General features: G+C 36.9%; 1 protein-coding gene across 1 annotated transcript; it reads left to right on the top strand.

Annotated features, from left to right (window-relative positions):
• The first annotated feature begins 10,548 nt into the window (after window positions 1-10,548).
• Window positions 10,549-14,312, top strand: LOC113302924 (ACT domain-containing protein ACR4-like). The gene is made up of 8 exons (XM_026551889.1): window positions 10,549-10,854; window positions 11,512-11,584; window positions 11,680-11,725; window positions 11,852-11,966; window positions 12,078-12,145; window positions 12,228-12,821; window positions 12,907-13,011; window positions 13,505-14,312. Exons 1-8 carry the CDS (start codon window positions 10,851-10,853, stop codon window positions 13,844-13,846), a joined length of 1,347 nt encoding a protein of 448 aa, XP_026407674.1. The 5' UTR covers window positions 10,549-10,850; the 3' UTR covers window positions 13,847-14,312.
• Window positions 14,313-21,787: the final 7,475 nt, after the last annotated feature.

Here is a 21,787-nt window from a genome sequence, read left to right as displayed (position 1 = left end):
CTTAAAATGAAGTGGTGGACTGACATTCATATTCCTCTGTATGGCCCATACCAATCAATACGGGATAAGCTCTCGCAAGTTATCTTTCAATGACGATGACCGAAAATCGCAAAAAAAAATCTTGAAGTTATCAAGGAAAAGGGCATTTGGTGGACAGTATAAAAAAAGGCACATTTTAGTTGATCTTATGTCTACTGAAATTATTTTATAAGTTTTGATGTTTTTTGTCTCATAGATCCTAAAGCCCGGAATACAAAAGGTCACATTGACCTGAAATGTACATTAATCAAAATCCCCTTGCGTTTGTTGTTCATGCAATGGTTACCTTCATTTCTAAAGAACTTTCGCCGTCGTATTATGGAAGTTCGACGGATTGAGTTATAGTCTCGATAATTTTATTGTTGTACTTGCGGCGACTCTTAATACCTTAGGAACTTGCACACCTCTTTACATCCTTGGAAATATTTGCACCCTTTTTTTATGTGTTTTATTTGAATTCACGATATCTTAATTCCATGTTTGCACGATATATTCATGGAGTAGCAACAAGAATAGATAAGATTTTAGTTGTATGAATGATGGCTATTTGGTGTAACAGATAACATTATCGTTATTTCCTCCAATATTGCAAGTTTACTTAAAAACTTGGACAAAGTTTTGCGGTTTGGTTAGAAGCAACATATTAACATCACTTGTGATTTTAATCGTAATCCAATATGTATTAATATTACTTCTGTTTTGTCTATCATAGTAACAGCCGTCCAGGTAGTCGTCTTTATAGAAGTTTCATTGCACTTCCAGTCATCTTGAGGTTAGGCTAATTCTACCCACCAGTAAGTTCAACATGTGTTCGATGTTCTTTACATGGTCCTTCATCGTCAGATTGTCTTCCAGGTACGGACGTATTACGTATAGATGTAAGAGGAAGGCCCATAATTTTGAAGTTATTAAAGCATTCATCAAACGTAACTCATGAGAAACATACTTTACTTCGTTGAAGACTTGATGTCAAAGGTTTGCATACTAACACTTCGTTAAATTAATAAACCCACATTTAAAACATTGTGATCTAATGGGTGTTATACAAGTTACAGTAACTTCAACCTCATGACATGTTTGGGATTTTGGATTTTCTACCAATATGGAAAAATGGCCAACATGAAAATAGCAGGTGAATCAGCTGGAACAAAAGATTCCACAGATATAGGGGGGACTTGAGACACGTACATGAAGGATGAGAAATATTTTATGGATGATGTTGATAGTCGATTTGGCCTGGAGTGGAGCTTATGGCAGCCTAATCTTTTTAAGAATTTTAATTTCACTATTCATGTAAAGCATTGGATCATTTTAAGTGATAAACCTAAATAAAACAATGTCAGTGCGTTCAAAAATATTTTTTTCATATTCTTTTTTAACCTTTGGGAAATATATAATGATGTTACCGTAAAATTTTGGGTGTTCAGATCAGATTGATATATGATAGCAGAAAATGTTACCAACACCCAAAGTAATATAGTGTGGTTGTGTAACACTATGATATCTTCTCTTCATACAATATACTGAAAAGGGAAAAAATAATTGTAGACTTAATCCTAATCGATGAAAAACATGAAGGTTTTCATGGTTGGAATTTAAAAATATATATTAATCTTATGTCATAATATTATAGGAACATATGATTTACGCAGCCATCGGTAATATGTTGCGGGGGTCAAATGTGCAGCACATTTACCACGTAAATGAAACTTGAGAAGATCCCTATATAGATAATTGAAAATGCGGAGAATCTCTAAACCAGACCGGAAATGATGACCATACAAAAATTGAAATTAGGGCCTACATAAATCGATAACCGTTACAACTCAACATAGATCAAGGCCCATGTCGTAAGTCCTAGTAAAAATATATAACAACCCTCACACGTTTTTGGTCTTGCAGGTAACATTTTTGGTCGCCGATTAAACCATCTTTGGTGGATGGACTAGTGGATAGCGGTCAGTCTAGTGAAGGACTAAGATGGCGCATTACAACTTATAGTCGGCCTAGTCAGTGAACGACCAAGAGGACACTCCACTAAATAGACTGATAAGTGCTAATATAACAGGATCCTACATGGTCAGTGAAGCACGAAGATGTCGCTACACTATAAGGACATTGGCCAAGTAATGAAGCTTATTGGTCGACACAATTAAGCTTCACTGAGGGAACGGCAGGACAAAGCCAGAGTGATAAAATGCAACATGCGATGCTGGCATTGATGCATATATATGGAATTGAATTGGAATATGCATTAGTTCAAGGTTGTCTAAAGCTTGAACAATGCAAACAAGCTAGTAATGCAAGAGTAGGCATACCTATTGTCGGGCAAATTGGCTAAATAAAGCATATGACGCATGAATAACCAGAATGAGCTAAAGGAATAACCGAGAGGATTTTAGCGCAATTTTAGTTATACCTCGGCTTAGGCCAAAACAACTATAGGGTCGTATTGGCTAAGTATTGATTCAAGGCCAAGTTCAGTAATGCACAAAGTTTGTACGTTATGGCTCAAGTGACGGCTAAGAGTTGGTTATTGGTTTTAAAAACTTGCCAAAGGTGTGAGACAAGGAGAATGGTTATAGAGGAAGCTTAATTATAAACTTAAAAGGTGTGTTCATAACTGTCTTGGATTAGATGTAGAAGGCTGGATCAAGTTAGAGAACAAACTGGACAGTAGGTACAATTATTGGCGGTTATCGAACTGCCTTATGGGACAGATGGTTGTCCCATGCATGTGCAAGTGCTGTGCACGGTTTTCGGCCATTATAGCTGTTGTATAAATAGTGAAAAGGCATAGGAAATTCAGTTGGCTTACATAAGAGATTGTGAGACTCAAATTGAGAGAGTTTTGGTAAGGTAAATGATTGGTTCAAGAGGAACAATTCTGTGTAAGTCCCTAAGTGGGAAAGTTTTGTATATCTTCCCTTTGATACAACAAAATGGGTTAATCGTGTCATGTTATAAGTGTTCTTGGTTGGCTGATTATGTTAGTGAATATATGGCAATGTTTGAAAGTTTTGTGGTAAGCATTTGAGAAGAAAAGTGAAGGAAAAGAAGGCCTAAAGACTTCCTTTGCAAAATTGTGTTGTTGTTGTATGCATTGATACAAACTTATAAGGCTTAAGCAATTGTGGGTGAAGCTTGATTCACTGAACCACGTTGTTTCCGAGTTACGCTCATGTCATAAAAGTGTCAGGTGAATTGTGGGTATGAAAATTTAGGTATCAGAGATGTGTTTGGTACACAATTCAAGTGTATTTATTGGATTGTACTTCTTTCTCTATTAAACTGTTTTTCTATGAGCAAGTAAGTGGTGATTCGTATTCAGAGAATTTGCATTAGAAATGTGTTATAATTACATTATGATTAACGAAAAACTACTGGGTACGTTCGATCAATTAGAGGAGTACGATGATCTTGGCAATATGACCATAAATATAGGTTGTGATGGCCTAAACATTCTTCTTCTTTCTGAAGAATATGGCAGGCTAGATTTACTTGAAGGAAGAACATCAAATTGGTTCAAAGAATTTGACGAAAGGGTAGGTGCAGTGGAGGACAAGATGCATGATGTAGTCTTGTTGAATTACGAAACCAATGCCAAAGTGACTGAATTGAAGGGGCCATTCAGTGACATGAATACCATACTAACAGGTCATGCGAAGCAAATGTCCGAGGAGATGACAAGCCTTCGCAGGTTAATTAGTGATAGCATATGGACAAAGCTCTAATAGAGTCTCCGAGCCAAGAATTTATACGGGTTCCAGAAATGCTAGAGAAATTGAGAATTTCTTGTATGACGTTGAGGCCACCTTTGAGGAGAATGGAACTGGGGAAGGACAAATAGTAACTCTCACGAGAAATTACCTAGATGGTGATACCAAGGTTTGGTGAAGAACTATGATGCAAGAATGTCTTGGAATGACATGAAAGAAGGACTGAGAGGTCACTTCTGGTCGAGCAATGGTGCTTGATATGCAAGAGAAAGTTTACATAGGCCAAAAATGGCGGGTACACCACAGACCTATGCTGATAACTTCCTTGCATTGGTGAAAAAAGTGCGTGGCATGAGTGCAGAGGATTAGATGTTCCTATTTTTGTTTGGCGCGAGTTCTTGGGTCACTGCTGAATTTAAGAATTGCAAAATTTAGAGTATCCATACGGTTATTCAAGCGGTAATAGAGCTTACCAATTGCACACAAACTGAAGATGTACAAAGTTGTGAAAGAAAGTCCAAAGGAAAGGAAAAATCTGTAGGCAGTAAGAGCAAGCATGAGACAAAGGAAGATGAGCTATTCCCTTCAGCCTGGAAGTATAGGGGATGTTTCATTTGTAAAGGTTTATGTTAAGCTAGAAGGTGTCCACTCAAGGCGCAACCTATGGGAGTCATTCTAGCAAGACTCGTGAAAGCCGAAGTAAAGGTACGAGGAAGAGACCTCGCAACGAAGTTGTCGCTCACTTCGACAAAGGAAGAAACTAAGTGCTGATGGGTGAAAAATGATTCACTGGTTTTTGAGAAAAAACGGAGATACGAACGAGTATATTGCTTAAACCTTTTGCAAACAGATGCACTGCAAGGGAGTGCTTTGAGTTCAAGAGATAAAGCTGTAAGATTCCGGCCTAAACCAAGAAATGGTCGTTCCAGAGTCAATTCGGTCACAAAGAGGGGTGAGGGTCGATCTATAGGAGCTGAGAAGTGTGTGATATCAATGATGATAAATGATTGTGTATTTGTTGTAGACTTTGCAAGTTTTGTGAACTATTGAGTTCGAATAAGTTCTTATTCATTGAATTCTTCTTTGTTGAGAGTTGTTGTTCAGATGAGAATTCTCCCTGTTCAATCGTAGATTCAGAAACTTATTTATATTGCAAGAATAATAGACATATTGATCCTCAGTAAATGTAACGATTACTATAGTGAAAAAGTGGGAAATTGTGGTTAAACCAGTTCTACGTGCGTGGAAGGGTTGGTTGATTGTCCATCCACTACTTTTCTAACTTCTTCAACTGCTTGCACGACTTACTTATATTTCTCATTGTGGGTGTACACACGTGTCGTAGGCCGCCAGACCAAAACCCTAGTGATGTCTAATGAATGTGAAGCCTGCAAGGGATACGTGTATTTTATTAGTCAGTTGTTGACTTGACTAGACTATGAGTCGTAGCCTTGATGATTTGAGCATGATTGGAGAATGATCTATGATTCATGGATTGAGCATGCATGCTGGGACAGATGTATAGACATTGAGTCTAATGAGTTTATGCAATATATGCGTCACCTGAGACATTGATACTCTGATGATATGGGTAAACATCAGTCTAATGAGATTGCTCGATCATGGACCTGTTGATAGAAAATGTTGTTGAGCACTTGTGTCATGAGTTGTCGAATGACGAAGAGAGATTATAATGGTCAACTGATGAACCAAATTTATGGTTGCTAAACCAATGAAATATGATAGCTGGATCGGTGTGGAATTCTCGAATGTTGATAGTTGAATCAACATGCGAAATATTGCTACTCGAATATTGATAGTTGAATCAACAAGAGAAATATTGCTCGGTCGAGCAATTAAATATTGATAGTTGAATCAATATCACTAGTTTGAGCAAATATTGCTCGACTAATGTATTATTGGTAGCGGGACTAAATAAATATTAATTAAAAATACTAGTAGCTGGACCGAATATTGTATAATTAATTAAAATGTTGATTGCTGGATCAACATAAAATTATTGGTGTTTGAATCGCTTTGCAGAACATTTGGTTCGAAACCCTAATTTTTAATTTATTAATGATTAATGGATGATTTACTGAAAATCAACCAATGAGTGGGAGAAGCAGCAACTACATGAGATGATGGGATAACCATGTAGCGCTCGGGTGCTTGAATGAGCATGCACCAAAGTCCTTTGTAGACCAGTTGGTAAAAGGATGATTAAATGCTCGTTTAATCATTATTAAAATAGTGTCGTCTAAGCATTAGGTGGTAAAACCTAATTATGAAGAGAAGAGGGACCGACCAAGGGGTATGGAACCAGCCCGGTGATTGTGGGACCAACATATGGCCGATGGATCAAATTCCAAGTTGTTTGGAAAGAAAAATCATCAAAATGGATGAAACCAGCTTTTCCAAGCCAAAGGGATGACCTTGGCCGACCAAGGGGGCATTCCCGTGTCACCATGTTGCTCGTGGATCAATCCTTAGAATTTTGGTATTTTCTGATGTGTGTAATATTTTGGATTTTCAGAAGAGTTTGATTGACTGAAACTTTCAATTTTGATCGAATGAGCAACGAGGACTTTGCTCGTGCGACCAATATTTTAAGAATATTAAAATAATAATATTTTAATATTTATCATGAGAAGCCCGGATTGTCGTGGGACCATTTGGCTTTTTGGCTTTTTGGAGATTTGAGTAATATTGGAGAAATATGGAAACCAAGAATTTGCTCAAACGAGGGGCTTTCATGAGATGATAGAAAAAATAATAATAAAATAAGGAATTAGAGAGGCGTGGGACCAGCCACGTCCGTGGCATGGCCTTCCCGTCAGTGGGCCAGTCCCAAGAAGCTCTTCCCTTTTTTTATTTATTATTTTTCTAGCCTGTGTGAAGGAATATTAAAAACTAGGAGTTTTTCTCAAACGAGGAAGTTTTCTCAAATGAGGGAATTTCAAGAGATGACGAAAATAATAAAAAGAAAATAAAAATATGGGAAGGCGAAGGACCGGCCGCGGCATGGCCGGCTGGCCGGTGGGCCCATGTCCCATGCGCCTCTTTATTATATTATTAATTAATTTTGCTTCATTTTCCTATTTTGCATAGGTTTCCATACTTCCTCGTTTGTCCATATTTTGAGTGCTCGTTTATGCATTTGGGTGCTCGTTCGTGCATTATTGTTAGGTACAGTCGCACATTTTCTCGGGGCTTACTCGGTGGTGGCCTCAAATGCCCGAACGTTGAATATTTATCACTAACCCATGGAATTCTGCCGAGAAAAGCCTTGAATTGAAGTAATTAAATATTATGATGAAAATAGAATATTTTCTAGGAATTCAATTGATAAATTTGTGACTTGAATAATTAATTGATGACTCTATACTAGTAGGCAATATGTCTAGGAGCATTATATTTATTCGAGAGTCGAGGTATGAGATAGCTGAAGCATCATACTCATTCTGAATATTTATTCTGTATATTTAAGGAATATTGTGACATCCTGAAGACGTTGTTGCTCTATACTAGTGGTTAATCCATCTAGGAGCCGTCCAATCATTCATTATTCTATACAAGAATGAATACTGAAATTGCTCAGTATTGATGAAATATGTGAAAGCTCAGCCGAGAGGCTTTAATGATTGTATATGTATGCGCGCTCTTAGAGGCAGTACACTCGGTCAGAGATTATCCTGGCATGAGCTTTCATGCTTAAATTCTGAAATATGAACTTCACATACTCGTCTGATTACTGGATCAAAAATATGCGAAATTATGCTTTTACGATTTTAGCCTTCGTCGAAAATCCACCATCAACACTAATCTATAACAAGAATGAGTGTTGTTGAACATGGTGTTTTCTGAGCTTGTTTTATGTAGCTTTAGTTGTCGGTTGTTGCAAATTTTGTGTGTAGATTTTGGGTTGTACAAACTTTTATTTGAGTCTTCAGGTTTGTATATACTTTGCTTTGTTGTAAGCAATTTTCTTTGTGAATGAAGTTTCAACTTTCAAAAATAATAAGTGGATTAATCATGTAATGGTACATGGTCTTACTATGTGAGAGCAGTAATCAATGAAGGTGTTTTCGTTTATAAAGCCTTGCCCCTTTATTTACGATGTATAAAGCTAATTCATGGGAAAGTGCTGCAATATCATACTATGCCTATTGTATGCAATAGTGAGACAAGGTGAAAGATAATAAGCAAAGCATATGAGAGGGGTCATAATTGATGCGAAAATGATATTGTTGTTTGGGAATTGCGATATGGCACGACGGCTGGTGGGAAGCGACAGTGCAAGAAATACAACAAGATATGAACCACTCCATTGCCAAGCATGAGTTGGGTAGAATGCATGGCCTAGTGAAAGGCACACTCTTTCTAGGCAATATAGTTATGCAGTTTAAAAGAATAGTTGGAGACATATTAGCTTTGAACGTAATGCGTGTGGACAATTAAATGGTTAGAAATGATATGTCCAAAAGATAGTTAGTCACTGTTGCATAGATGGGAAATGAAACTCAATTGTTTTGCTTTAGCGGGTTAGGCAAAGCAAACTCACATGTTTCTGTTCGGGTATGCAATATGGCCTTAGTAACCGCATTAGAGAAATGAGTTCTTGAATGGTTTTTGCATAATCAGAATTTGCGAGGCATGAAATGTAAGATTCGGGTACATTATGAAAAGGAAACCCCTATGCACTTTCTGACGTGCTTAACATAGGCCATGGATGACAACATCCCAAGGCATGTGCCAGCAAAATTAATTAAAATTGAAGGTCAAGTAATTTATAAGTCCTTGTCATGTTGAGTTAGATGCAAAAGGCAAAGTCGGGAGGCGAAAGACTATGGCAATGATCGTAAGGATCAGTTTGGGAAAAATCATTCCATGCATACACTTAGGCGCAAATGATGCAAATAGAATTCATGCCTAATTTGGAGGAATTGGCTAAAAAGAATTCAAGTTTGCATTCATGATTTGAGTAGCAGTGGAAGCGTAGTACACGACGCCAAAATTTGGCTCAAGTGTAAGAGATCAATAACAAGGAAGTAAAGCTAAGTGATGCTGATGCTAAGGCATGAGAGTTGGCTAAGAACATTTTGCGAAAGCCAGCAAATTTTTTTTGAATTTTAGAAGAGGTTCTAGAAGAAGTGCATGAAGCGAAGTTAAGACAAGTATAGTGTTTATACTGGGTCGCGTTCAACGAGGTTGTTGAAAGAATTAGTTGGGGAAGGTCTATGACCGGTAAGGCTAGTGAACGTCCAAGATGGTGCGTTACAACATAGCCGACCTAGTCAACGAACGACCAAGATGGCACTACACCGAATAGACTATTAAGCACTAACATAGCGGGACCCTGCAGGGCCAATGAAGCGCGAAAATGACGCTACACCGTAAGGACATTGGCTAAGTAATGAATCTTATTGGATGACACAATGAAGCTTCATTGAGGGAAAGGCAAGACAAGGCCAAAGTGAAAAAGTGCAACATGCGATGTTGGCATTGATGCATATCCACGAAATTGAGTTCGCCCAAACTTAAAGATGATGCAAGAGTGTAGATAGGCCAAGAGTTGGCTATGTATTAGTTCAAGACTAGACAAAGCTTGAACAGTGCAAACAAGATAGTGATGCAAGAATAGGCATTGGTATTGTCGAGCAAATTGGCTAAGTGAAGCATATAACGCATGAATGCCAGGATGAGCTAAATGAACGGCCGAGAGGATTTTAGCGCAATGTTAGTTGTACATTGGCTTAGGCCTAAACTACTACAAGGCTATGTTGGCTGAGTATTAATTCAAGGCCATGTTCAGTAATGCGCAAAGTTTGCATGTTATGGCTCAAGTGATGGTTAGGAGTTGGTTATTGTCTTTACAAGCGTTCCAAAGGTGTGAGACAAGGGAGAACGGTTATAGAGGAAGTTTATAACTTAAAAGGTGTGTTCATAACTGTCTTGGAACGGGTGTAGAAGGATGGCTTGAGTTAGAGAAGAAACTGGCCAGTAGACACAGTTATTGACGCTTATGGAACTGCCTTATGGGACAGATGGTTGTCCCATGCGTGTGCAAGTGTTGTGCACGGCCATCGTAGATGCTATATAAATAGTGCAAAGGCATAGGAAATTCAGTAGGCTTACATAGGAGATTGTGAGACTCAAATTGAGAGAGGTTTGGTAGGTACAGGCTTGGTTCAAGAGCAACAAGCCTGTGTAAGTCCCCAAGTGGGCAAATTTTGTATATCTTCCCTTTGATGCAATAAAATCGGTTAATTGTGTTATCTTCTAAATGTTTGTGGTTGGCTGATTATGTTATTGAATGTATGGCAATGTTTGAATGCTTTATGGTAAGCATTTGAGAAGAAACGAGAAGGAAAAGAAGACCTAAACTTCCGTTGCAGAACTGTGTTATTGTTGGTACAAACTTATAAGGCTTAAGCGATTATAGATGAAGCTCAATTCACTAAACCACGTACATTGGTACAAATTTATAAGGCTTACGCGATTATAGGTGAAGCTCAATTCACTGAACCAGATTATTGCCAGATTACGCTCGTGGATTGCGGGGGTAACACTAGCCATTAAACGGGTCCTCTCGACATGATTAACCGGTAATGCCACGAATTTTGTCCCGAGAGACTTTTGGTGTTTGAAGTTTTTTCTGTCACGTGTAAAATAGCAGGAGCCCATAAAGCATTCGTCTGATTTTGGCGTATTTTAGCGTTCACACTCAGCAGTCAAGGATTATTCTAACATGCGCGTGTTGAGAAGAAGAAAACTGGTGGAAGATTAGAAGGTCTTGTTTGGGCACTCATTTTAAGTGGAGACACAAACGCAGACCAAGAAAGAGAGATTTCACAGAGAGCAGTGAGCGAAAAAGTACGAAATTGCAGGTTTCGTATCTCTTGTCGGTGAGGTTTTAATTTATAAGCCAAGGAAGAAAGGGTTTTGAGAGGTTTTTCTTTTGGCTGTGAAAAGAGGTGGTTTTGTAAGAGAACAAAGGGTTTCAGTTTGCTTTTTCTCCTCTCTTTTTCTTTCTTCAGTGAACTTGTTTCTAGTGAATTATCAAGGAATTCGATTCCGCGCAGAATTGCTATGGGTAAGAATCTTTTTTTGCTTTCTTTCTCCTCTTCTCACCCACTCCGGCAGTTTCATTTGCTTTCTTGAATGTTTCGTTCCTCTGTTTACTTATGATCTGGGTGATGGGGTTTCCATTTGCCTTTTGGTTTTAAGCTATTTCAGTTTCTCTGTCCTGGTTTATGGTTTTGGTGGGTTGGTTCTCAGTTCTGTGTATTGGGTCATGAAATTATAACTTTGCTGGTTCTTAATTTTGTCATCTTTTGTGGTTTCCAGTGATGAATTTTGTCATTTACTTTCCCCTAATTGTTACAGTTTCTTGTTTACTTATTTTTTAATCCAAGCTTTTCATGTTTCTCTACCTTAGAGTGGGTTTGAGTAGTTCATCCACTTTTTCACTGATAATAAGTTCTTCAATTAAGTGTCTGTTCTATAGGTGATTAGCCAATAGGCATGTTGTTGTTGTTTTTTTCCCCTTGAATATTCTTTTGATAGAAATTTGCACTCATGACCCCAGTCTTTTCCAGTATTTTTTTTTTCCTTAAATTGGTCAAGGGTTTTAAAATTTCTTGTTTTGGTAATTGAAATTGATGGGTTTTCTCTCTGTCATGGGTTAATTAATGTTTCTAGATTTGGCAAATTAAAATTAAAAATCTTGTGGTTATGTTTTTGTCTTCAGAATCTGATTTTAGTTCTTCACTGGACATGGATGATGAGTATGAGAAGTTTATTAGAAGGATGAATCCACCCATGTAAGTAGTTTTTTCTTCATTGATATACCTGAAAGTCTCTTTAAAGCAGATAAAAGAATAGGTGTTTTACTCTCTTCTGTTTTTCTTTTATTTAGGGTTGTAATTGACAACGAAACCTGCAAAAATGCAACTGTTATTCAGGTGAGACTTGTTTCATTTATTTTCTTTGGAATTAGTTGTTTGCTTCACCCTGTCATTTTCTTTTTTATTTAAATGTGTTTCTTATCTCTTTTGTTGATCTTTTTTCCCCCCTATTTGTTAATGAAGGTGGATAGTGCAAACAAACATGGAATACTTCTTGAAGTTGTACAAGTTCTTACTGATTTGAATCTCATTATAACCAAAGCTTACATCTCTTCGGATGGAGGATGGTTCATGGATGGTAATAATTCTTTTCTTCTCTTCCGCTTTCTCTCGCTAGGAAAACTTGTACCTGTTGTTCTTTTTTACTGGAACCTGAACCTTATGCTGTTGTTTTCCTTCTTTTTGCTAGTATTTAATGTGACTGATCAGAAGAGAAACAAGATTCTAGATGAAGGGATTATCAATTATATTCATAAGGTTGGATTTATCAGTCTTATACATCAATTTGTTTTTACACTTTTTTGACCATGCACATCTGATTCTTAGAGTTGTTGCACAGTCTCTTGGTGCAGATTCCTGCTGTACACCTTCCCTAAGAAGATCTGTGGGTGTGCAACCATCGGAAAATCATACTTCAATTGAGTTAACTGGGACTGATCGACCTGGACTTCTATCTGAAGTGAGTGCAGTTCTCACTGACCTTAAATGCAATGTGGTGAATGCTGAAGTATGGACTCATAATACCAGGGCGGCAGCTGTGATGCACGTAACCTATGAGTCAACAGGGTCTCCTATTAGTGATCCTGAAAGGCTGTCTATGATTAAGAAGCTTTTATGTAATGTACTTAAGGGTAATAATAAAACTAGAGGAGCCAAGAGCGTAGTTTCTGTTGGGGACACTCACACTGAAAGAAGGCTTCACCAGATGATGTTTGATGACAGGGACTATGAACGATCTGTTGATGACCTGTTGGATGAGAATCTTAGACCTAATGTTACCGTTGTCAATTGGTATGATAAAGACTATTCAGTGGTCACTATAAAGTGCAAAGATAGACCAAAGTTACTATTTGATACAGTTTGTACCCTGACTGATATGCAGTATGTGGTTTATCATGGAACTGTTGATGCTGAAGGGCCAGAAGCTTATCAGGTATCTAAATTTTTTCGATGTACTTGCGTCGGCATAGTTATTTTGTTAGATTTTTAGCTAACTTCTTTTCTCGCTGTTGTTGAAGGAATTCTATATCAGGCATGTAGATGGTTCTCCTGTAAATTCAGATGCTGAGAGAGAACGATTGATCCAATGTCTTGAAGCAGCAATAGAGAGAAGAGTATCTGAGGTAAGGGTGGACGGTCTATGTTGCTCATTTTCTGGTTTTGAATTATGTATTTACATTAGCATGACTTCCAACTTCTTTTATTAATTAAAATATAATAGTAGATTAAGCTTGTTTGTTGTTGTGGCACAACAGTTTACCAATAACATGATACAGTATGCCAATAGCTTTTTTGTTTGCAGTCCAACTTCAATTATTATAGAGAGAGCCAGAAATATCATTTTTTTTGACTTGTTGATTCCCATGTTAGTCATGTGAGATAGTGCAGATGTTTTTGTAAATCAGTTTGTTTAAAACCTTCCAGGGAAAATGATCTCTTGTGTAAATCCAATGTCTCTCTCCCCCTCTTCAATTATTCAATCTTGCTCATACTTGTATTTTCCCAGTGGAATCTTGTTAACTAGTCTTAAATATTTCTTGTAATCCTGAGTTTTATTTTTTTATTATGTTGCCTAGTAGTTATTGAAATCGTAGTCAAATGCTGATTTTCTCACAGGGTTTAAAGCTAGAGTTATGTACAAGTGACCGAGTCGGGCTGTTAACAGATGTTACTCGCATCTTCCGTGAAAATAGCCTGTCTGTTACTAGGGCAGAAGTAACAACAACAGGAGGAAAAGCCGTCAACACATTTTACGTACGTGATGCAGCCGGAAACCCTGTCGACGCCAAGACCATTGATTCCATCAGGCAGGCAATTGGCCTAACTGTCCTCCAGGTTAAAGAAACCTCTGAGAATCCCAAGTCTCTTCCTCAAGAATCCCCAACCAGGTTCCTATTTGGTGGTCTGTTCAGGTCAAAGTCTCTTTACAATTTCAGTTTAATTAAGCCCTACTCATAAAGGTCGCGAAATTACTAAACTATTAGGATGACCTTTTAGAGTGCTCAGACCGTCATGCCACCTTGTAGATACCCTTCTGTACTGACTTCAGTCCAGATTAGAGATAGTTAGTGAAGACGTGAACCTCCGTTAAATTACGAATACAGCACAGTCAGTCTGCCTGAGTTCAGAGTGAAAGTAAATGAAGATCGTGTATATACTTCTCCCATATCCGCTCCCATGTTCTGTTGCTTCCCATACCGAGGGATCTAAACCCGAAACGACCAGGAAGGAATAGAGTACTACTGATAAATTATCACCAGTTTGCTACTTAAGAAAGACTTGCATGCTCTCCAAGCAATGTATATATGGTACCAAATGGTTTCCACTTTGTTAATAGCTTCATCTATAAATCTTTGTACGTATTGAAAATCCATCCATTGTATAAAGTCATTCTCTCTTTCTCCTCTAATTTTGATTTTGCTTATCCTTCTCTCTCTTGTTTTCTTTTTTGTTCTTTTGCAATTAAAATGATGATTATTCTAGTTATATGATGTTTTTGTGACTAATGACTAATGTAGAAGGTCATGTGTTTGTTTATTATTTACTTAATTCCCTAAACCTTTCCCGGGCTTTGGCTTAAACCTTTACTTCAGGAGGCGGATAACCTCGGATCCTAGTCAATGGGGATGGTAGGTCATGGAGAGGTGGTAGTGGATTCTATTAATGATCTTAAATACTACGTATAGTTTTAGCAAGACTAAAAAATAAAGAAGGTGGCTAAAGTTTGAACATCGTAATCAAAAGAAAAGGAAATCTGGAGAGAGATAGAGATGGCTGAACTTATAAGATAATTCAATAGACTTTGTTTTTTTTTCTTCATGTCATCCCATGAATTTTCTGTAGCCATTTCCCATTTGTTTCCTCCATGTTCATTTCTACACGGACTAGCTAGAGAACAGGTACACTGAAGTAGTGGTCTCCAGTCTTTTAGGCTGAACTAGAGTTTGCAATTGAGGAGAGATAAAAAAGAGAAATGATCTGTGAAGATTTCCAGGAAGACTCGGAGGACAAAACGTCAAGGATTCTTTGTCCAACCTCAGGGCAACCCGCATGGCGGTGTCCAAATGGACGAATCATTTTATTATTATTTTTATGCAAAGGAAATTTTTATAGGGTGTTTGGACGTACACTCAGAAATTGCTTTCCGATTTCTGGAAGTCGAAAAATCAGTTTGGCAATAATTTTTCAGAACTTCTATAAACAGAAAAAATCAGCATTTTGTGAAAGCAAAATAGTTTTGCTTCCGACTTCTATTTCCGACTTCTATTTCTGGATAAACAGAAGTCAGAAGCAGATTTGTATCCAAACACGCTATTATTCTTTAACCGAAGTAAATATTTTGTCTTTCACTGTTTCCTAAGAGCATTAGGAAAGAAAAGAAACCTCATACAGGGCTTCACTTTCCAATAGAGGGCTATTATAGTAGGAAAAAAACGAGTCACCAATTAGTAATTTTAAATGCCCCTTATCTAAATGTTTTTCATAATCATTAAACAACACTTATTTAGTTAGTGTTAATAATTTAATTAGTTAATAGTTAGATTAGTGGGTTTATACTTGGTGAAAAACTAAATCAGATTAAATGTTAATTTTTGAGGGAAGAAAAATTGGAGAGGCTTTTTTTTTTAGATTTTCAAAACAATCTACGGCGGGAACTAAGCATCGAATCCAACCGTAACACCGTTTTATGGTTAGTTTCTGAAGAACGGCCAGCCGTAAATATGAACTAGAACATCATGATGGCTGTTATATGAACTTAACATGTTCCGATACGAGTACTAAGTGAACCTGAAGAAAAACAAATTTCATCAGCACTGCCTACAAAGATCTAATTTTTAATGAAAACGTCTCTGCTGGAAAAACACCATATTAGTAATTCTTACGTGCTATGTCGCTGGATTCTTTCGCAAAGGACTTTTCCTCCCGTATATGGATTGAAAATCTCGTTGGAAAACAACCAACAAGAGGTACCGTTGATTTTGGGATGAACGTGATAAGAACCTTGTCAGATTCTTATCAAGAGAACAACCGAGAACTTTATCATAACAAGTTTACGATATAAACTAAAAAAATTATTTCATGTTCTTTTTATTCAATACTGCTGGGTATTTATAACAAACTTAACATCTAAAATAAACTCAAACTTAAAAGGAAACTACCTAATAAAAAGCACTAGAAAAACTTGTAACCCAAGGAACAACTATTTCCTTAACTTTCTGACTTCCAAACTTAACCATTCACTGACTTGTCGCAGTGTTGTTTCTTGCACAGTCTGGAGATTCTATCATTCCTACCCCCTTAAGTTGATCCTTGTCCTCAAGGACTATTATTAACAGTAACAACATTGGTTCTTCGCTAGCTGCCATAGGCAGTGCATTGGACATATCATAATTCATTTCTGCAGCTTTCTTTAAGTTCGACACTTGAAAAAAAAGATGAATTTTTTTGACCCTTCTGCCAGTTCCAATCGGTAAGCTACCTTGCCAATACGCTGTAGAATCTTATACGGGCCAAAGAAAAGGGATGACAGCTTATGAGAGGGCCTGCGAACAGCTGAAATCTGGCGATATGGCTGAAGTTTCAAGTATACAAATTCCCCTTCTTTAAACTCAATTTCAGTAAGTCTTTTATCCGTATATTGTATCATTCGATTCTGAGCCACCTGCAAATTCTCCTTCAAAACGGCTAACACTTGATTCCGTTATATAAAAGCTGCATCTAAATTGGTGTTCTTCGCTTCTCCAGGAACATATTTGTTAAGAGCAGGAGGAGGTATTCCATAAAGTGTTTCAAAAGGTGTAATTTTGGTTGAAGTATGATATGTCGTATTGTACCAGTATTATGTCCATGACAACCATAATGTCCAAGTCTTCGGTTTTTCGTTAATGAAACACCTCAATTTAGCTTCTAGGCATCTGTTAACAATTTCAGTTTGTCCGTCCGTTTGATGATGATACGAAGAGCTGAATATCATGCAATTTAAATAACTCTTGCCAAAAACGACTTATGAATACAACATCTCTGTCACATATGATTGTTTTAGGAAAACCATGAAGTTTAACGATGAAATCCATGAAATATTTTTCTACAGTAACAACTGTGTAGGGATGTTTCAAAGCAATGAAATGGGCATATTTAGTTAACCTGTCGACCACCACTAGTATGACAGTCTTACTGTTAGATATTGGTAGCCCAACAATGAAATCCATTGTTATGTCAGACCATACAGTAGTAGGTATTTGAAGGGGATGTAAAAAATTAGACGACGACAATGTACTATACTTATTTCTTTGACATATATCACACCCAACAATAAAATTCTTCACATATTGCCTCATTCCCGGCCAATAAAATATAAGATTTAATATCTGAATAGTTTTAAGTAACCAGAGTGACCCGCAGCCGGTGTTGAATGAAATTCTTTCATGAGAATAGTTTTCCACTTATAAATTGGGGCTAATTACCGACTGATTTTGGCGATACTTTAACAACCTATTTTCTTCAGAGAAGTGTTTCCTGCTGAAATTTGTATAACCAAGTTTCTGTATTTTTTCCATTATCCAAGAATCAACCCTGAGATCTTGTTTGAGTTCATCCATACATGAATAATGCACGTAAGATATAACTTGCGACGTTCCACTCTTTTCATACACTTTTGATAATGCATCAGCTGCTTGGTTCTTAATCCCTTGCTTATACACAATTTCATAGTCGTATCCAAGCAATTTAGTAAGTCAAATATTTCAATATTTGTTGACCCGTTCGAACCAAAAACTTTCTTCCAACCAAATATGGCCTCCATTTGGTTACTGCATAAATGATCACAAGAAGTTCTTTTTCATATGTTGAAAGACCTAGGTGCTTAGGTCCAAGGGCCTTGATAGTATAAGCAATATGCCTCCCTTCTTGCATTAGGATTAGGATATATCCAATTTCTTTTCCACTAGCATCACTTTCAATTACGAAAGTTGTAGAAAAATTAGGTAATGCTAAAACATGAGCTGAAGTCATGGATTCCTTGAGAAATAAACACTTCATCGGCTTCAACGAACCATTTAAAGTTATCTTTCTTTAGCAAATGTGTTAATGGTGAAGCAATTTTCCCATAATCTTTTACGAACTTTCTATAGTAACCCGTCAAGCCTAAAAAAAATCCTTCATGCTTTGATAGTTTCAGGTATTGGCCAATCTTTCATGTACTGTACCTTTGACGGATCAGCAGTTACTCCTTCACGGTTTATTACATGCCCAATATACTCCTCTTCTTCCTTTCCGAACGAGCACTTGCTAAGTTTAACTACCATCCTTTACTTTTGCAAAATTTCCAAAGCAACCCGTAGATGTAATAAGTGTTCATCACATGTTTTACTATAGATTAATATATCGTCGAAGAATACTAAAACATACTTGCGGAGCTGGTTACAAAAAATATTGTTCATTAAATGTTGGAAGGTGGAGGGTGCGTTAGTAAGACCAAACGACATGACCAGGAACTCGTAATGTCTATCATGAGTTCGAAAAGCAGTCTTCGATATGTCACCCACGTGCATTCTAATTTGAGGATAACCTGCACGTAAATTCAACTTCGAGAAAAAACAAGATCCATGTAGCTCATCAAATAATTCGTCGATTACTGGTATGATAAATTTATCTTTAATAATAACTAGGTTTAACGCTCTATAATCAATACACATTCGCCATGATCCGTCTTTCTTTTTCACCAGTAATACGGGCGAAGAAAAAAGACTGGTACTTCGACATATTAATCCAGTATTCAGCAATCCCTTAACAACATTTTCAATTTCATTTGTTTGGTAGTGCGCATACCTGTATGGCTGCACATTGACAGGAGAGCTATTTGACAACAGTGGTATCTGATAATCATGACTTCTTGAAGGTGGTAATGTAGTTGGAGTTGAGAATACTTCTTTGAACTCTTCCATAATGTTGCATATGTCCGATGGAATTTCAGCTTTTCCGATTATCTGTTGAGTTTGTCGTATATGACAAATATAGCTAGGTGCCCCTTTTCTTATCATTCACTGAATTGCATGACTTGTCGTGATCTTTGTCTTATGATTCAATTCCCATACCAACTGAATAATGCTTTCATCCACAATAAAATTCATTATAAGCTTCTTAAAGTCCCAACTGATTGGACCTAGTGTTTGTAACCATTGTTCACCTAGAATGATGTCACACCCTCTCAATGCAAGAACATTAAAGTTTCACATAAAAGTATAGCCTTGAAGCTGAAATTTCAAACCTGGACATCTACCAAGACATGGTATCCGCGTTCCATTAGCAACCACCACCTCAAATTTTTCATCACCTAATATCTCAATTCCTTTTTTTTTTTTTTGGAATTGACGGGTCAATAAAATTGGGGGTACTGCAGGAATCGATCAAAATTGTGACACTCGTCTTTTTTATTGCCCCTGATACTCTCATTGTTCGAGAAGTTCGAGATCCTTCCAAAGCATGAACATATATCTCTCCCACTTCCTGTTCATTTATTGTGTTAATAACATCATCACATTGTTCCTCATCTCCCTCGATTAAGAAAATAGTCTTAGTTTTTCACTTGTGTCCCTTAAACCATTTTTCATTACAGTAAAAACAAAGTTGTTGTTTTCGATGCTCGTCATGCTCAGCTTGAGATAATCTTTTAACTGGGTAAAATTCATTGGTAACTTTGTTTGATTATTGTTACCAGCATTAGCATGAATAGATGAACGATTGGTGCTTCTTATAATCTGGCGCTTCAAAGAGAGATTCTCATCTTGTAAGCGACCAATGTCAATTGTTTCAGATAGTAATTTAGGTTTGAATGTGAGTGTTTCTAAGCCAACTTCCTCCTTAAGACCACTAATAAAACAACTTGTAAGAAAACTATGAGGTAAGCCTTGAACCTGATTAGATAACCTTTTAAATTCCTCACGGTAATTTTCGAAACTTCCACAACTGCTTTGTTTTAATCTGGATAGCTTTGTTGCATAATCTTCAAGACCAGTATTCTGAATCTCTTCAATAATGTTTTTTTAAAAGCATTCCATGACTTATCTTCCGTGTAATCTTGTACCCACTTATACCATTGTGATGCTTTTCCATCAAGATGGAAGCTTGCTGATAAGCATGTATATGCTACATTTTATACCCATATTTATATTAGCTATGATACAATATTTTAGTTACTAATACTATTTTAGTGCTTTTGTAGAAAGTACAAGTGAATTCGATCATCCAGCGAATAAACAACAAAATGTGAGACTTAATGGTGTTCGCGACGAAAATGGAAAAATGTGGTTGGCCTGGTACTTCCATATATCAGCAACCACAATGATGAAATGTGGTTGGCCTGGTATTTCCATGTATCAGCAGCCGGGTTGGCATGGTATTTCCATGTATCAACAACCACAATTATGAAATGGGGTTGGCCTGGTATTTCCATATATCAGCAACCACAATGATGAAATGAGGTTGGCCTGGTATTTCCATATATCAGCAACCACAATGAAAAAAATGACAAAATGTAGCTGGCCTGGTATCTCCATATATGTCAGCAGCATAAAATTGTTTCATAGGCGAGGCACAAACGCAGCAAATGAATTGAAATCGAAGCGGGGTTGGCACATGCAAACTGAAAATGGGAGTATTTTATCTTTCTTACTTTATTACAAATATATTCCACCGGGAAAGATAACTTATTTTCCATGTGAAGAATTAATTGAGGAATATTTACACGTGAGATTATTTTGGAAATAAAGAAACTCTTTCTTCATTTGGGAGATTTTGGAAATAAGGAGAGATTATTTTTCATTGGAAGAACGAGGTGGCAATACTATTTGGGGAAAGATACTGATGACGACATCAACTTGCATGCAAGATATTTTCATAGAATAAATTATTTTGATTCTTTGATTAATGAAATAAAAGAAAGGGAAGGTTATAAGAAGGGGGTCGACTATTTGAGAGGGGCACCCGGCCACAGTGCCGCAACAAAGGTAGGGTTTTGAAGTTTTGTTTTCGATTCTTCATTTTTCATTAACTAGAGTTTAATTTTAATATGTTTATGGCTTTTGAGAAAGCCATTTCTAGCTAGTGTTATGTTAGGGTTTAGGTAGAAACCAATAAATTGTGTAAACTCTATATTTATATGCTCAATAATGATTTGAATGACTAGTAGTTTTTCTTCATATAACTTGGTATTTTATTGTTCATGTAATTTCATTGATTATTTATGCTTTTCAATTGATATGGCGTGCTTTGGTTAAATCCCTTGACGTGATATGCTTTAGGATTGATAGGTAATGCTTTAGAATCACTATCCTTGAAGCGAAGAAAATTACAGTGGAGAAACAATATTTGAAAATGCATGGAATAAGTTTTTAAAGATTAGTAGAGTTTGCATAATTAATTGGTGGAAACCGAAAATCCTAACAACCTTCTATCATTCTGTTTATCGTTAAATTTATTTATTATTTCATTTTGTCTGAATTTCTGAAAACTCTTAAAAACATCATATTGTTGATTAGTTATTCTTGGTATTACTTAGTAGTGGTATTTCACACTCCTCGTGGGAACGACCTGTACTTGCCATTGTCTACAAGTTAGACGCTGTGCACTTGCAGTATTTTATTGTAGGTTTCCCAACCTACCACTTGCGGTATTTAACTTTTCTCCTTCAGAGATCTTATAATAGTCAGAATATGTCTCTGCCTTACTTAACCAAGATTCTAGATCTTCGCCATTAAATTGTTGTAAAATAAGCTTCACGAACGGTATGTTTTCCCCCTTTTTTTGATTCCGCAAATTGAGATTCAATTGCCCTCAACCTGTCTTGTAAGTCTTTGATTTGTTGCTCCATCTTCTTATTTTGTTTCCGAGTAAAGGATAACA

This window comes from Papaver somniferum, chromosome 8 (genome assembly GCF_003573695.1).
Source record: "Papaver somniferum cultivar HN1 chromosome 8, ASM357369v1, whole genome shotgun sequence".
Classification (NCBI taxonomy): domain Eukaryota; kingdom Viridiplantae; phylum Streptophyta; class Magnoliopsida; order Ranunculales; family Papaveraceae; genus Papaver; species Papaver somniferum.
The sequence above is the reverse complement of the archived record's forward strand: the minus strand, read 5'-3'. Positions and strand labels throughout refer to the sequence as shown.